At 39.3% G+C, this 17,907-nt stretch overlaps 2 protein-coding genes across 2 annotated transcripts; one reads left to right on the top strand and one right to left on the bottom strand.

Annotated features, from left to right (window-relative positions):
• The first annotated feature begins 722 nt into the window (after positions 1–722).
• On the top strand, positions 723–9,544 carry SUV2 (protein dimerization). The gene is made up of 16 exons (XM_087337256.1): positions 723–807; positions 1,257–1,687; positions 3,435–3,509; positions 3,599–3,634; positions 3,743–3,864; positions 4,091–4,290; positions 4,486–4,538; positions 4,669–4,960; positions 5,089–5,192; positions 5,877–5,945; positions 6,075–6,157; positions 6,247–6,600; positions 6,868–6,974; positions 7,132–7,397; positions 7,487–7,746; positions 8,911–9,544. Exons 1-16 carry the CDS (start codon positions 723–725, stop codon positions 9,176–9,178), a joined length of 2,805 nt encoding a protein of 934 aa, XP_087193382.1. The 3' UTR covers positions 9,179–9,544.
• A 5,025-nt stretch (positions 9,545–14,569) lies between these two features.
• On the bottom strand, positions 14,570–17,907 carry LOC147849701 (cation/H(+) antiporter 19-like). Its single transcript, XM_087336967.1, has 3 exons — positions 17,443–17,907; positions 16,106–17,122; positions 14,570–15,865 (listed from the first exon to the last, which is right to left on the bottom strand). Exons 1-3 carry the CDS (start codon positions 17,638–17,640, stop codon positions 14,720–14,722), a joined length of 2,361 nt encoding a protein of 786 aa, XP_087193093.1. The 5' UTR covers positions 17,641–17,907; the 3' UTR covers positions 14,570–14,719.

Raw genomic sequence — 17,907 nt, 5'->3', positions numbered from 1 at the left:
GCAAACAACACAACAACTTTTGTCTTGTTTCAGTTCATTTATGGAGATGACACAATCACACATGCAATTTAGATCTTACTTGTTCAACAAACATACTACAAAATATATTGTGGGCCAAGCACCTATAACTCGGAGTGGATAGATATACTAAGAATAATGTAATAATAGGTCAAATATAATGCTATTAAGGACAACAACCCTAATCGACCTTTTTAAGCTCCAAGGAACGTAAATAGAATGAATGTTGGGTGTGCATTTAATACAATATTGCTAGAAGATAGGTGATTGAGGAACGATCTCAACCCCATCATCACCAACCTCTTAAAAGTCTAAGCAAAAATGTAATTAGAGAGAGTGCCTTAAACAAAATCTTAAGAGTGATAAATGTAGCACCTTTCACCTAATTAAGAGTGAAGTTGATCATAGGTCTCATTTGTTGCAATCATCATTCTTCTTAACCAATTATGTTCTATTGATGTTAACTCTCCCCTTTTGTATTGTTCCTCGCGGGTTGAATTAAGAAGTCTCCATACTGCACAAATTTTGTTGCCACCTCGAAGCCGGTCCTTTGCTGGACATTGGTGACCACGAAGATTGGTTTGCTCCACACCTACAGGTCACACCATTTGCCGTGCTTGAGCTATCACGATTGTCTGACACTGGAGCGACCTCACCGTAAACAATAGTCATTGACCTCGGAGCGAGCAGATTACTCAATAACGATGACCACCGTCAAGCATGTCACTATCAAGTATATGGAGTGTGCTATCGGCAAGGCGAGTTCCTTTTGGACAAGGAGCAATTCAGGTTGGTGGGTTAGCTAGTTAGCTAACGGGTTGTGTCGGGTGATCGAGAAGAAGAATCGGGGCAATATGATTGATGCTTGGGAGATGAGTGCTTGGAGCTAGGAATCGACAATGGCTTGGCGCAAGCTTGAACCGAACTATTAAATTGTTTTTAAACGGTTTGGTGGTTCGGTTTAGGTTTGAGCTTCGGTTTGGGATGGCTCAAGCCGAACCGAACCGAACTTATTTGGGCCAAACCGGTGAAAGACTTAATCGGCTTGGCCAAGCTGGTTAGCCTTGACCAGTTTAGGAACTTGTTCGGCTCAAGTTTGGGAGCTCCCAAACCGGTTAAGGCTTAACCAATTTGGTTTGGAGAAGGCCAAACCGGTTAAGCCGAAATATTTGATGGGTAAGCTCTGTAATTTTGCAGAATCCATTACATATAAATAAGGAACTGCAGACTGTGGAAAGCATTTGGAGCAGCAGAAGGAAAGAAGAAAGAGGAAGGAGCAGGAGAAGGGGCAGGATTAAGGAAGAGGAAGACAGAAAGCAGGAGAAGAAGAAGGATTCAGGATTCAGGAGGAACAGGAGAAATGAATTTCGAGGAGGATGAGGAATGGGACCTCGACTTGATCGACAATCTGGTTCGGCAGGAGGAAGAAGCCATAGCTGCTCGCCGAGGAGGAAGCCAAGCTATTCCTTTCTCTCAGCCTCCTTTGCCTTTCCTTGTTAAGCATCAGGTAAAAGAACCTGCTATGCCTCTCAAAACAAAGAATCAATATGGAGGTCATCATCATCATCATCATCATCATCATAATCGTCTTTCTCACCTTCATGAAGAAGAAGAAGAAGAAGAAGAGCAGAAATATATCGTTTCTGAGCTTCGACAACGAGTACTCGAGGTTTGAACATGTTTTTCTACGTTTTTTTTTTCGAATTCCTTTCTTTTATTGACTCAGTTTAGCATTTAATCCTTGGTGAAATTCCCATTTTCTGAATATTTAAATGTGACTTATCATTAGAGAATTAAAGTCAGTGATCAAAAGTTGGCATTAAGTTCTGAAGTCTCGTTTCATGGGTATTGTAGGTGTAAATAATAATTTAGCAATGTTCGCTTACATATAAAATTCCATATCCCACCATTTCCTGTTCGTAATCTCAGGATGTAAGAAATAGAGTTCTTACCTATGTTTACTGTGGTCAATCCTTTTTTAGCTTCGCATCTACAAATCATGCATGTTTCTAGGAATATTTCGAATATCTCACTGCATGGGGTGTCAACTCTACGATACATCCAATGAAATGGAGCATAACTTTCAACTGAAACTTTTGGCCTTAACTGCTTTCCTATGCTTAGTATTCAATGATTCATAGGAAACCAATTTTCCAGATTACAATGCTCGTGGTGCTGCCCATTGATTTGCGGATCATGTGTCCTTGCAAAATAATCATCCTCAACAAATTATTCCTTTGTTTTATCTGCCTTATAATGATTGGTTATAGACACTGCTGACACCTGGTGGTTTTCGTGACGGTCTGCAATCAGCTACCATATTCTCTTTTCCTGCAACATGCACAATTTGAAAAATGGAACATGGATAATAAATTTGCCACCATACATGCTTTTCACACAATTTTGTGCATGAGAAAATAATTCTTACTGTGATAATAAATCAGCACCTAGAAGATAACATCTCTGGCTGGAAAGAGTGAATTACAGCCAATAATTTTCTCTTATAAACGTTGTAAGGCTTCTCAGGCACAATGTTATTATTGAATGCACTCACCTGTACACGCACATCGGAAACAACGAATATGATGGCTAACAAGCAGGACTCTAGGAAGTGATAATACGTGGCTTAGTTCATTAGGTAAGTCTAAAACAGCTTATCTGGTGATGTTCGTCTTCATCATTTGATCTCTTTTTTGAAGTGGCATTGCTGTTTATCAATGAACTTCTTATAAAATTTTGTCGGATTGCTAGCAATGTCAAGTTTAAATGCTGGTTAAAGAGCAGGGATGCCTTTGCAATCTAGCATCTAAATTCTAGTCCAGATTATATTATTCACTTATATATTACATTTAATTTGTAAGCTTAGATGATTTCAGTTTTATAAGATATAGTTGAATTTTTTCTTGTGAAGTATAGTAGCGGTGTCCCTGGACATGCATGGCCCAAGCAAAAACTGTGTCATTATGTTTGATTCAAGTACCCATGGATTAGCTATCTATTCAATTGGCAATGGCCGAAGCAAAAACTGTGTCATTAGGTTTGATTCAAGTACCCATGGATTAGCTATCTATTCAATTGGCAATGGCCGGCCCAAACAAAAACTGTGTCATTAGGATTGATTCAAGTACCCATGGATTAGCTATCTATTCAATTGGCAATGGCCCAAACAAAAACTGTGTCATTAGGTTTGATTCAAGTACCCATGGATTAGCTATCTATTCAATTGGCAACGACCCAAGCAAAAACTGTGTCATTAGATTTGATTCAAGTACCCATGAATTAGCTATCTATTCAATGGGCAATGCTCCATGTGGAAAAGAAATTTGGCATCTTTCTTTTTGAAAACGTGGCTCAAAATTTCCTTTTGTATGTAAGTAGTTTTGAGTATAAATAACTTCTCATGTGGTCCTCGTTAGGCAGAAAAAGAAGTGGATGAACTACGAAAAAAAGCACTACGGCCAATAGTGATTTCATCATCAAATACCGATCAGGTTTGGTGTGGTTTATCACCAGCAATATTTTATTTAATATAGGTTTAGATGAAAATTTCCAGGCTGAGAATCATATGAATGAAATGCAGGAGTTAGAACGATTACGGGAGCAAATCTTATTCAAGGTTTGAATCTTGATTCCTTTCCCTTGAGGGATAGGGATAGGGAGAGATTCATAATTCTTTGTTTTTGAAGTCTCACGAAATGTTCACTCTCAAATGCCCATAATGTAGGACCAAGAAATTCTCGAGACGAAAAGAGCATGGGCAGAAAAGACCGAAGAGCTTAAAAAAGTTAAATCTGAAGTCCAGAACCTGAGAAAACAATTTGATGAGCACAATCTCCCTGCCAAAAGGTATGAAGGTTTCAAGTAATGAGTCTTCTTTGTACTATAAATTTCTTTATGGAAATTTCAAAAAAAGAGAGCTACTCGGAGGTACTTACACAAAAGTCCCTTCCATGTGGTTATGCTAGTATTATTTCTTGTATCTGAGAATTGATAAGATCTGTCAGGCACTCTCTTCTCAATAATTAAGTATCTCTCAGTTTGTCATCATCTGATCACCTAAATTTATGTGCAGAGAAGAAGAGAGAGTAAAGACTAGTATATCCAGTGCACAAAATAGTCAAGGGGAAGATGCCTGGTATCCTCCGTGGAAACTTTCAGGATCAGGTGCATCCAAATTTGATGGTTCGCCAACCATTCAGTCACGAACTATTCATTCGGAAAGAGTGGAACTATCTACAATAGAGGAGCTCAAAGTGAGAACCAGTGATAATGGCAAGTTCTCTTGATAACTGGATTTGTATATTATCATTGTTTGTAAGGTGGGATTTGAACTTTGGAAATGTCTTTCAGATGGCATACAACCTGTATGCCCATTGATGAATACATTTATACTTTGTTTCTCAGAAAATTGTAATGAATTTGTCTTTTTTGAGTAAAACATGTGATTGGATCATGGATTAATTGCAGGTTGTTTGTCGTCATCTCAGAAAGATGCTAAGATTGCTGGCAGACAAATGCAGGTTCATGCAAAAAATTATGTTATATTAGTATCTATATTGTTTCCAAGTAAAAGCTAATTGTCCTATACATTTATATTAAGTAGTTTCTTGTTAAAAACCCACAAATTTTCCTAATTATGACGATTCACAGCAAGGAGTAGTTCCGAAATCCTCAAAATTGAGAAGGGAAGAAAAGGAAGAAAGTAGAGGTGTGGAAGATAGGCCTTGTAGATATGTGGATCCAGAGAAGCTCTTGAAGATATGGCATTGTAAGAGTCTGAAAGGAGATGGTATAGGGCTTATATCAAAGCTTTTTACAGTTTGCCAAGGAGACATTCAAGTACTTTTATCTAAGGGCACAGAGGACTCCAGAGACACTGGAATGCCTCTGAATAATAGAACCTTGAAGAAAAGCTCAGATATGAGACAAAGTGATTCATCAGGTAATAACGGGGAGTCAAAGTTGAAGGTTGCTATTCTAACTGCTATTCTAGCATTAATGTTTCTCTTTACTGCCATTTCCTCTGATGCTTAGGACATGTTTCTATTTTCTTTGAATCTCTGATTTCAGGCTCTCACTTTCTGCTTATATGTTTTCTATATACATTTATAGGAGGCAGAGAGGGAAATCATGGTATTCCTGGAGAACTGGACTTGCAGTCTATTCTTGTGAAGGTCTGCTCCTATCTATTACAGGGGAAAAGAGAATTTGAATCTGCCATAGTTTTTTCGGCTGTCTTAAAATGTACTAGTGAAGGTTTTCAACTTTGAAGTGTGTCTTTGTAGTTCCTTGGAATGATCCTTTGTCTCTTGTTTTTTTTTAAAAGTATCATGATCATGTGCATGCTCTCAATGATATAGCTCATATATTTCTGTGAAGAATCCAATATAACATTTGAAAGCTCTTATCATAAATATATGGGCCAAGTCTGTAAGTCGAAGAAATATAATTGCAAATCTACAGTGTGACAAATTCTGGAATGTAATCATATGAATCCAATGCTACTTCTATACAGAGGTTCAAATGGGCTATGTCAGCATGTGAAAAGCAAAATTATTTTTACATTAAGCTGCCTGATCAGATTTTTATCTCTTTTTTCTGTTATTGTTTTCAGACTTATGGAAGTTTGGATGATCAATTATCTTGTCTTTATTGGTAATGGGATCATAGTCTATGTGTTCTCTTCACCTGTTGTTTGTGGCATTGGTTCCAACTTCAGAAAAGAAAAAGTAGAAATGAAATATAGTACTCATTAAAATGACATTGCTGGTGCGATCTATAAATGAGCAACATTGCAGGAAAAAGTGTTGGAGTTTTAAATCATGCTCATTTCTCTAATTCATGTCCATTTCTTGAAGATGGCAAATGGGTTTCTTTCACCGTGGAGCTTGTTTGTGGCATTGTTGGAATTATGTGAGTTTGGGAATGTGAGTAAATTCAGTCTTTACTGTTAATTGGATCGTTAATTTGTTTGTAAAGGCGTTGGTAGTTTGTTTATATTAGCCCTTACTGTACATTTATTTTTAGATTCATTGTTTCACAACGTTGGTTTGCAGACCCAAACCTTGGAAAGTGCATTGCGTATACTCCACTGCATTTTAATTCACGATGAGGGTTGCCGGAGTAAGATTTTTGGAAGGTGACTAATTTTTTATCAATACCAAAGGGTTATCAGATGTTTTTGGACAACCTTCCTGTATACTGAAACCCTAGCTTTCTGCATACTAGGACACCATGGCAAGATGGAGCTTCAAACTTTCCAGAGAACAGTTTCACTCATAGGAATTTTGGGTGTACTGATTATCCTGTACGTGAAGTTAAAGCACACTGCTCACCTAGAATTTATTGCGTTCCTGCTGAAACCCAACTGAATAAGAATGAAGATTCTGTTGACAACTGTCAAGAAGAAATAGAGAGGAAAATTGCTCTCCAAAAAAGGAGTCACAATGTATTGATTATGACAATTTTCAAGCGGATTCTTCATAATGCAAATAATTGCTGCAGTGAGCCAGCTAGAATAACTGCAATGTCAATTTTGGCTCTACTATTGATGAACACAGAGCCACTCAAACTAAGAGAAAGGTAAATTTGTGCTACATACTGTGATGACTAGTGTTCAGTGCGCCAAATATCATTATTTATTGGTTAATGTGGTGCACATTGAGGCATTTTTCTGTTAGTTCAGGAAGCCTTGAGGAGGTGTTCTCTTGAAACCTAGTTTTCTTGCTTTGCAATGCAATTGAGTTTATTGTATGTATTTAGGAAGGGCGTGCTTCTGTTGGATTCAAATAATGATTCAATATCTCTTTTATCGCCTTGACACATGTTTCTACTTGATACCACGTGCAGTTTTGGGTTCATATTATTTGATGGAACCATATCACATTTTTTGAAGAAATCTGCAGCCCTAGAAGTCCAATCACAAGCTGTTCGGATTGTGCATACACTATTACACTGTAAGTCCTTGAAAATTTGAAAAATGGTTTCATGTTAAGAGTATAATCCATCTTATGTACTGCATGGTTTCATTGGAAGATCAATAACCCATTTTTTTATACATGTATTTGTGTGCACTTGCAAACTCAAGATACCCTCTGCAAATTGGATTTTTAGGTCCTTTTATTCTGAGAAAGTTGTGCACTTCAGGAGAACAGGAATCACATGAAATAAAAGAAAAAGAGCTAAAAAAATCTTCAAATATAGAGGTTAATTTAATAGAGCAGGAAAGTAGCACAGGATGTTCAGAGATAGCAAGTGGAAAAAGGAAACTAGAGGATCAACCTGAGGCAGTAGATACTGTTCCCAATATAGAGAATTGCGGTATAGAGCTATTGGAAGGATTAATTTCCTGTTTGATACACGCTGGCAACACTTTACAGGTAAAACGATTATGATGCCTTGGGGATTGTAATAACGGGATACAGTTGATTTTATCGCTTTGCACTTTACTGTCTTTGAATATATACAGGCATATTCTCTTCAACGCAATGTTCTCCGAGTTCTTACCTTCATTGCCACCTCAGGAAAACAGGGAGCCCTATTTCTATTTTCAAAGAATGTAGATTTTGTAGTAGATCAATCGAAAGAAAACAATACTTCAAAGAAAAGCTCTTCTTCTGTCGTACCTTGTAGCTTGCCTATACAGTTAATGTCTCTTCTTGATGAACAGCTCAAAGCAGAAGAGGAAGAAAGATGCTCTTCTGTCAAGGTACCAGAAATAGAAGAAAGGTATGTTACTATAGTGAGAAGTTTCTTCCATTCTTTCGTATGGAGACACTGTTTGTACTGATGAATGAACTGAGTAACTTGATGTTATAGAAAATCCCTGTGTTCTAATGCGCATAACCTAGTGGTATCAATCCACACCATTCATCGACAAACACACTTTATATTGTACGTTTAGAGCAAGATGTCATTGTGTTAGTCCATTGCCATTTTATGCTCGCAACATCCTGATTTTACAGAATATGAGAGCATTAATATTAGTGATTCTTACTCTTATGTAGGTCATGTTCTGTCGTCGTTATAGACTGTATTAGTGATCCATCATCTAGGGAGTTTCCTTTTCAGAATTATCAGATGTTAACAGGTAACCATCTGATATTCTATTACGCTACTTGTGTGCTTTGACCAGCCCATGATTTTGTGAGGAAAATATTCAAGATGAGCTGATATTCGCTACGTGCAAAGAGGTTTTGCTAGGTCTGTCATTTATATTTTCATCATTTAAACATAAAGAGCATGTCGATGAGTAAATCAGATCTTTAAATACTGTATGTTCTTTTCTGAATATTTGAAAGCCGAGATAATTACTGTGATATAGTAGGTAATCTAAGCAGAGATGTCCTTATTGTTTGATGGCCCAACTGTATTATAGCTGTGGTTAGGTGTTCTATAGATCAATTTGGGTTTGTGAACTTTCAAGACTCGTAGGGGCTGTTTGTACTCTCTTTCACTAGGAAGGAAATAGTTTTCCTCACTAAAGGTTCTTAGTATATATATCAGGTAAACACAGCTCGTATTCCTCTTACTTCAACAGTTAATAATTATAATTACACCATTATACTGGAGTAGTAAGTATAACAGCAGTGGAATCAGTGGAATATTTGAAGTTGCCTTTCGGAAATTTTTATAAAGGTAACAAAAATGGATAGAAATTCATCCTAAAACATTTGTTGTATTTTCTTACAATTCCGTATCAACCACACAAAATATGGAGTTGTTTTGAGTAATAAATGAAAATTCCTGAACATTGCACCGGAGTATCTCAACTGTGATGCTTTGATTCTACTTTTTGAGTATTGAACCACAGTAGCTGTAAATAGAGGGCAACTGGTCTTATTGAGGAATAATCTTCACTAGCTTTTTCCCATGTTTTTTACCTTGTTTCAGGGCATGCATCATGCATGAGGCTTTAACCCTGATTTGCCGGCTAGCGTCTAACCCAGCTGTATCTGCAACTACATTGGCAACCCTAACAACTAACAAAACCGTGACAAGATTCAGCATAACTGTGGTCAATAGGCTGATAAGCAGGGGCACCCTATCTGAGGCACTACAATTGCAAGGAAAACATGCCATAGTATCAGCAGACACGATAGAGTTATCACGGGGTTTAAGACGAAGAATACTAGACAACATACCTCATCATCAAGGCTGAGGTGAGCAAAAACAAGCTTTGTTGCTTTGTGGTTTCCCGTTTATATATATCATTCTCGATGTCAGAATGGCCTGGGAACACAAGATTTTGATTCAGGAACACATGCGATCATATCAGCTGGAGGTATGATTGAGTGATCCCAGGGTTTTAAACTATTCTAGATTATGTATGTCAGCTTACAACGGTTGGTTGGTTCGATTTTTCCCATGTATATTCCACTTATTGGGGGGTAAGAATTGCCTCAGATGGTGCAAGACTTTGCTTCAATTTTGGGTTGAGGTAGAAATTTGTTGTATGAACGGAGAACTCTTCTGTTCTTGTGCATATATTGACATTTTCGGAAATAAAGCCTTCTCATTCTTGTGTGGTGTTCTTATTCCTTAGTAAGAAGCGGAATTCAATGATATGATGATGCATATCTAGTAAAGCCACTCTCAAGTATTTGCTTCAGTGCTACAAAAACAGTTATCAAAGAAATAAAATAGAGTAACTGTTAGTTTTGATAGTGAGTAACTACACTTTTGTGCTCTTAACACTATTGCAAGGAACTCGATACCTCTATTACTTACGAAGTGCTATGACACATTTACAAGCACAACTAATAATGTTTGGATGAAAAGCAACCCACATTCTCTATTTTATGTGTGCATTCTTGAAAGAGAAGAGATGATATCAACATGGGACTTGGAGATGATTCGTAAAGGACATTGTAGTCTTGATAAACCCTAAACGTGGAACTAAAACCTTTGTGAATTATGCTTTTATGTGTCATGCGACATGCAATGAATTTAGCATTGGTGTGTATATAGCATATTCAATCAAACAACTTATGTGCTCAAAAGGAATTAGGGTGCTTATGGAATTTTTTTGTTTGTTTACTTGTCCATTAGCTTTGCCTCTTCTTTGTGTTAGAGCTTGAAGAATCTACACTTGACATTTCCCCATGTAGGCCTAATAGTAAGCTTCAAGTTGGAGAGAGGAAGAAAGAAATATTGATATTGGCTAGAGGTGGTTGGAATTTTGCTTGTAACAAAATTATGGGGATTTTAGGTTAATTGTATCGGTTGACAAATGTCTTTGGTAGAGAGAGAGAGAAGATGGTCTCGGTCATACAAGGTGCATGGAATTGGACATGTAAGCTAAACAAAGGAGGTACAGTATTCAAATATCCACAAGGGACATAAGATTTGAACCCAAGTGTACAAAACCCATGTGACTAGGTTAATAGAAACGTGGGGTTCCAAGTTTCCACCATGACGCGAGAGAATGATGACATATTATTCGTGGTAGGAGGCCACATGTAATAACATGACTTATGGGACCCGAGATATAAAGTGTTACAAAGATGCGTGATAGTAAGCAACAAAGCCCTTTGGGACCCGAGATTAAAAGAAAGGAAGAAAAAAGGCATTATGGAGACATGTGTGAACAAGACGTATGTGGTGTCCATCTGGTTGGTCAATGAAAAAGCATTATGGAGACAGGTGTGGGAGGACCTCTGCTTGTTGAACAATAAAAAAGCGTTTAAAACAATTATCGAGGACAACATGCGTGTCAACAGCAGGATGATTGCTTGGGACCCTAGGTGAAAAAGAAGAAGAACACATGGCAAATGTTTCTTTTGGGTATGTATTGCCCCTACCAGAGTCTAAAAGTGAGGTGGACCAGACCAAAATAGCTAGGGGGTGTGGGTGGCCTTAGACACCATTGCAATGTGTGCCAGGTGCTCGTGCTTGTGCTCGAGGTCCATTTGGATGGGACTCGTGCTCAGGGTCCATTGGGCGGGGACAGACCTGTGTGTGTGTGTGTACACGTTTCGGTTTCAGCCATCCATTGGGCCCATTGGGGCGGATCCGCCTGCACTGACGCGTTTTCGGGGCTCATTCATTTCCTAATCTTTCTTCTTCTTCTTCTTCTTCTTCTTCTTCTTCTTCTTCTTCTAGTTTTGGTTATTTTATTTACATTTATGCCCCCCCCTCTAAGCCTCTTCTTCTTCTTCTTCCTTTGTCTTTCTTCTAGTTTTGGTTATTTACATTTATGCCCCCCTCTAATCCTCTTCTTCTTCTTCTTCTTCTTCTTCTTCTAGTTTTGATTATTTACATTTATGCCCCCTCTCTGATCCTTCTCCTTCTCCTTCTCCTTCTCCGTCTCCGTCTTCTTCTTCTTCTTCTTCTTTCTGATTTTGATTCTGATTCTGATCCTGACCCAGAAACCCTAAATCCCTCGCCCCCCCACAGAGACGACCACAGGCACGCCGCGAAAACGAAGGAAGAGGGAATACTGCAGAAGCCTTGTTGAACTCAAGTCTTTGTGGCTATGGCGATCGATCGGTGCAGACCTTACATTCCAGTATCAAGATCGAGAGCGGGCGCGGTAGAGAGAAAGAAAAGGTTGTAGACCGAGCCCTCCTGGTTATGGCTGTGGCCCTTTACTCAGGAAGAGATTAAGAGAGGGAGAGAGAGAAAGAGAGAGAGAGAGAGAGAGAGAGAGAGAGAGAGAGAGGAATCTCAAAAGATAGTGAAGAACAGGAATAGAAACTTACAGAGGAAGCGACAGAATCTCTTTCATCGCTATCGTGATCCTTCAAACCCTAAATTCAGTGACAGAGAGAAAGAAAGAAAGATATATTAAGAGAGAGAGAGAGAGAGAGGAAGAAAAAACACAGGGAGAGAGAGAGAGAGAGAGAGAGAGAGAGAGAGCTATTTCCATGGCGATGGCAATCCTGCAAACCCTAGAATGCTTTGACATTCTAGTAAAGATCTTCCTTCATCTTACCCCCCATGATGTGGTAAGCGCTGGATTGACATGTAAACTTTGGCATACAGCATCCGCCGATCCTTCTCTGTGGCGCCATTTCTGCTTACAGAGATGGCCGTCTCTCTCCCATCCTTCTGCTCGACCTTGCCTCTTTCTTATACGGAACTTCCATCATTTCTTCACTCAGAGAGAATCGAAGAAAGTAGTTGACCCTGAAGCAGATCGGTGGCTCTTCTTTGTGGAGGACTCCACTATTCTCATCGATGTTTTCCTTTTAGATCGTCCTATTTTCTCCACCGCAATTGCTGGATCTGCTGTGGTGAAAGAACGTCTGCGTTTCAAGCTTCCTCCAAACCTTTTCTGTGATATTAAATCATCATCATCATCATCTGGCTATGGAGATCTTAATTTGCGTCGCCCTTCTCAAGATCTTCATGCAATTCCTACTGTAACTTCTCTTTCTTCTTCTTCTTCTTCTTCTTCTTCTGCTGTTTCTGGGTCTGATGGTCTGATTTCACCTCGTCCTAATCAGAATCTCCTTGACTCTTCTGCCTCTACTTCTGGTCAACATTCTTCTTCTGATAGTTCATCGTCTTCTTTTGGATATGGTGATCTGAACATATCTCGAACTTTTCAAGGTCTCCACGTTCAACTGAGCATTGTTAGACACAGTGATGGATTGTCTGCCTGCCTGGTTAATGGCTTCCCAGCCCCATCTGCTGCGAAGCAGAAACAAAGATCCCCTTCGCAGGGTCAATCTTCCAGATACGGTTTGAAATGCGTTTTACTTCTCATCGATAATCACGCTTTCCTCAACTTCTACTGGTAAAAAATAGGGTTCCAGTGCTATCACAAACGTTTTGGTTTATCAGAAACCCTATCAGGACATTAGGTTTTCAGTGTTTTCATGAACCTTCCGTAATCCTAAAAGCGTTAGGGTTTCAATTCTGTCAAAGCATCATGGTTTCAGTACTGTCAAAGCATCAGGTTTTTGTTTTGGGTACAGTTGAAGCATTAGGGTTTTGATTCTGTGGAAGCATAAGGTTTCTGTATTGTGGAAACAGTAAGGTTTCTGTACAGTGTGAAGGCCTTCGATTTTCAGTAATGTCAAGACCTTGGGGGTTTCACTTGTGTCAACAATCTTACAGTTTTCTGATGGCATTTTCAGCTCTTTGGCTCACAGTCAGGTCAATGACAGTGCAGGGTTGTATCCATTCTTGAATGGTTCTATCCATTCAGATTCAAGATTAGTCTCTCATGCTATCTTTTCTGATATGATGAAGCCAACTGCTTTCCATTACTGTGAATTCCCATTTTCCATTGAAATTCTATCATCTTTTTTATATGCTGAGCATCTAGTGCGCCCATTTGTTCGTTATGGTTCATGATAGTGAACCGAACGAATTCTGCATTGATATGGTCAACGTTTATTGTGATGAGAAAGGAAAACCTGAGTTTCAGGGTATCATGCAGCAGTTGTTCCTGAGCTTCAACTCTATTTTACTTAATAATGGATGAGTTCAGGGTATCTATTCATGATCAGAATCAATACTCTTCATATAAATCATCGTTATGCTACAGCTTCTCAATGAATTGATATTTCCTTGGAGATGGATTTGCTTGCTGTAGCTAAAATCATACCACTTTTTTACTGTTTTCCTATACTTTGTAATTCCATTGGAGATATTTGATTATTATAACAATGTGTTTGGATAGTGGGCAAACTTGTTTCTCGTTCTCCTTTCTATAATGCAATACATGTATGGGAATGCATATAAGCATCATCCATCTGATCAATTGTCAACTGAAGTTGATATATGGCTACCTGATATTTGGCAAGGGCTTGTTACATCCCATGCCTCCCCATGGATGATAAAGCGTAGGGAAAGCATATAGGCAAAGAATTTTGAATCAAATGACAGAATATATGCAGATGTAGAGCACTATTTCTTGGCGATTGTGAGGTGTTATAATTTTGGAAATGTACGTCTGATAAGATGGATAGTGAGTATGAATCAAGCAAATGATGCAAATGCATATTATGCTAAAAGCACAGGGATTGGTGATGGTTTTTAGTGCTGTCTGAAGCCACCGCCATTACTCAAGAGTGTTTCTATTTCATTCTTACTCAGAGCCTTTTCCTAGTCATTGCACAATACCTATTTTGTAAGAAGTATTAGAAACAAATGACACAATGCATGTTTTAATCGAAGGACAAATTGAATCGAGCAAGTGATGCAAATGCATATTATGCGAGAAGCCAGTCTAATAACCAAATGATGCAATGCATGTTAAGCAAGAAGCACGTAGATGGGTTGATTGTTTTTCGGTGCTGTCTGAAGCTACCACAATTGCATGAGGGTTTCTATTTGTTTCTCTGGTTTTCAGAGTGTTCCTATCCATAGTGTGATAAGACTAGACTCTTGCAGATGTAGAAATTGAATGTTGTGGTTGAAATAGGCCGCGCCATATTGAAGCTTTGGAAATCCGACTATTTTAAATGTCTCAAATATCAAAAACTTATCAAAGTGGACACACATATCCAACATGGGAAGAGTGTCTAGACAAATATGTTATGTACTAGTAAAGCCAGTCGCAACTCATAAGTTGCACGGCATGATTTTTACATGCATATGAAATAAAAGTTTTGCATTTAAACAAGAAGGTTCCTTTTGCTATCAATATCTCTCTTGTGAATACTGTAGTGACTTCTTGTTTGTGAGAAGCCTCATTAAGGTCACTCTCAAAGTGAGAACAGATGTCATTGCGACTGTAAGAGAACAATCAAGCATTAGTCTGCTCTTTCTTATGTTGTTGGATAACCAGAATGGAGGCTTTTGTGCCAACGCTACTAATCTTGGCAAGAGCTTCACCCACATGACCCAACTCAGATTTCTCTGAATTACAATATTGACCATGTCCTACCACAATCAAGGAGAAATCAATAACTTTAGTCGAAGCAACTACATCCTTTGGATATGAATCGAGTGTATTATATGAGCATTCCTCATAGATTATATTAGTTTTATCGACATTATTCTCCCTCATATCATTTAGAGTTTGCTCATCCAAATCATGTTCATCACAATCATCGCTGGTGATATTAATGACATGGCTTGCCTCATTTGGTTTGAATCTTAGTATCCACACCTTGATATTTGTATGCCCTGCAAGTCTATATCCAAATGCCAAGGCTTCTCTATCATCAGATCCCCCACGGAAAACGACTCCGACTTTGATATCGGTCTCTGACGAGAGTTGGGCTGATCCCCACTGCCCCTTGTCTAGAAGAACAGCCACTGAGCAAGGTGCATTTTCTATCACTCTCTCATTCAGTGCCTTGAGCCCTAGATTGATATGCTCGACTGTGCCATGTTCTTTCAAGTGGAATTTACATGGTAACAAGATCATTGTCGCTCTCTTCTCAACGGCAGATTCACATATGTCATGATGCATGCCTGATAGGGCTGAAACTGCCTGAAGAAGTCGCACTGGTACCTTTGATATTTGACCGTATGTCTTGAATGGTATCAAAGTATTGTCATCATCATGTGCCATGGCACCCACAATTTCATCTTGTTCAGCTGTAACGGACCTACTCAAGCTTAGGATCGATGAAGGTCTATCTAGTGATAATTCAATCAAATGCATGGCAAAGAGTTTCACTTGAGGCTTTAATCTAGTGCCTGATGTTGTTGTTCCTTTACATGCCTCTACTAAGTTCAGAAGGGCAGTTGTGTTCCTTGTAGTACCATGTACACAAGCGAGGATGCGAAGTTGGTCTTTCTTATGAATTCCTTCAAGCTTTCGTGTCTTGTATGGAACAGGTTTTCTCGCCGGTTTATATAATGCCATCACTGCAGGTGTGGTGAAGAACATCAAGATCAAGCACATCAGGACCAAGATAGCAAATGTTTGATCATCAAAAACCTGCATTGACAATCATAGAAGAAGGGGGTTAAAATCTAAGGAAAACAAGCATGAAAGAGATGTAAAAAGACAAGAAGCTTTAGACATATTCTCATGTGGATAAGAGCCCACATTGCAGTATTATGAATATATGTCTGAAGAAGCTCACAATGTCAGAATTATAATGGGGGGAAATGTCTTAGGACTTCATGTGTTGCATAATACGGGTTAACAACGATGAAATCCTATTCTATTACTCACCCCAAGATCTTTTCCAATGTTCAAAACAATGAGTTCCACGAGCCCCTTCGTGTTCATTAGGAACCCGATTGTTAACGCTTCTCTAAAAGGCAATTTCAAAGACAATGCCACTGCAGTTGTTGCCGAAACTTTCCCTACACCAGCAGTGAGCACCAGGAGAACAAGAAAACCCAATGCTTTCGGAGTGTTAATGCTACCCAGGTTTGTCTTCAACCCACTGGATGCAAAGAAAAGCGGTAACATGAGCACGGAGATGAAATCCTCGATCTTCTCGATAAGCAATTGTGCAAATCGTCCTTCATTAGCTGGGACGATCAAACCGAAGACGAAAGCACCAAAGAGAGGGTGTATACCAATGGCATCAGTTGTGAAGCCCGATATCAACACACCCATGAGTGTTATGCATACATATATCTCACTGACCGACTCGTGAGGACCGACAACAGAAACGGCGCGATGAGCCATCCATTCGACAAATCTTCTCACAACAAAAAGCATCACAAGGACAAATACCATTCCACATAGGAGCACATAGATGGGTGTGGCGGGGCTCGAACTCGGACCCGATATCGCGACCCCTATTGCGAGAAGGACCCACGCACACACATCGTTGATCGCTGCGGCTGGCACGACCATCTTAGCGAGATCGGTCGCCAGAAGCTTTCTCTCCGCCATGATCCTCACTAACACTGGGAATGCTGTGATAGAGAGCGGTACGCCCATGAACACAATCAAAGGGCCAAATCTAGCAGCCACTGATAGTGATTGGTGGAGGAGTGTGGCCACCCCTATGCCTCCTATGAAGGGCAGGGCAATTCCTGATATGGCTATGATTAGGGCAATTTTGCCACTCTTCTTGATTTCATGTAGATCCAGCTCTAGCCCTACCATGAATAGGAAGAAGAGCAAGCCTAGGTTGGCTATGGTTTCAAGAAGCGTGAGGCTAATCTTAGGGAACAAAGCATTGAGGTAGGAGCTGTCTCTGCCCAAGCCAGATGGACCAAGAAGAACACCCCCCTGTGAAGCATAAAAACAACAAAAGGAAGCAAAATTAGGGTTTAGGGTCACCACCACCACCATCATCATCATCATCATGAGAGATCAAATGACCATGTATGCTCTCATCTTCATGGGTCCCTACTCCATTGAATAGTTAAGTGTGAGAGATTGGTACTGAAAACTTTTAATGCAAAACTAAAGCTAGGGTTTTTGTAACACTGTTGCGATTAACTTGACTATGACCACGGAATCCTAGTCCTGGATGAGAGATTCATGTCTAATCCTAGTACCAATTCAAAGTTAAGTTTAAGAGGAATGCATGGTGCATTTTTACATACAATGATTTCGGCTAGAACTCGAGGTTGTCGGAGGGGTTTGAAGAGGAGAGCCACGATTCGGGTGACAAGCAGTACGACTGCGATTTGTATGATAAGGAGGGGTAATGCAAAGTTGATCGGATTGTTACCCTGGAGGACGCCATTAGAGACCGCCTCTCGGATAGGGTAGCAAGTAGGGCTAGATGAATTGGAAGCCATGTGTCTGTGAGTGTAAAAGTTCTCTCCTAGTGCAATGCAAGATTTACTTAATATGGTTCAAGATAAGCTCATGTATGATTATAATTAGATGGGATATGACTAATTTCTTGAGGCTCCCCTAGAGTTTCCATGATTTCAAACACATGGTATCTACCTGATTTGGAGAAGCTAGTTTAGTTTGAAGTTGGCTAAAGATATATATGTAAATAGAGTGTTGAGAAGTGGAGCGCCTTTTAAGTACTCTGCATTGTAGATAGATTGTGTAGA

This window comes from Azolla caroliniana, unplaced genomic scaffold (assembly GCF_043228905.1).
Source record: "Azolla caroliniana isolate FFs.n. ecotype wild unplaced genomic scaffold, voAzoCaro1.0.p SCAF_22, whole genome shotgun sequence".
In the NCBI taxonomy this organism is placed as follows: domain Eukaryota; kingdom Viridiplantae; phylum Streptophyta; class Polypodiopsida; order Salviniales; family Salviniaceae; genus Azolla; species Azolla caroliniana.
The sequence above is the reverse complement of the archived record's forward strand: the minus strand, read 5'-3'. Positions and strand labels throughout refer to the sequence as shown.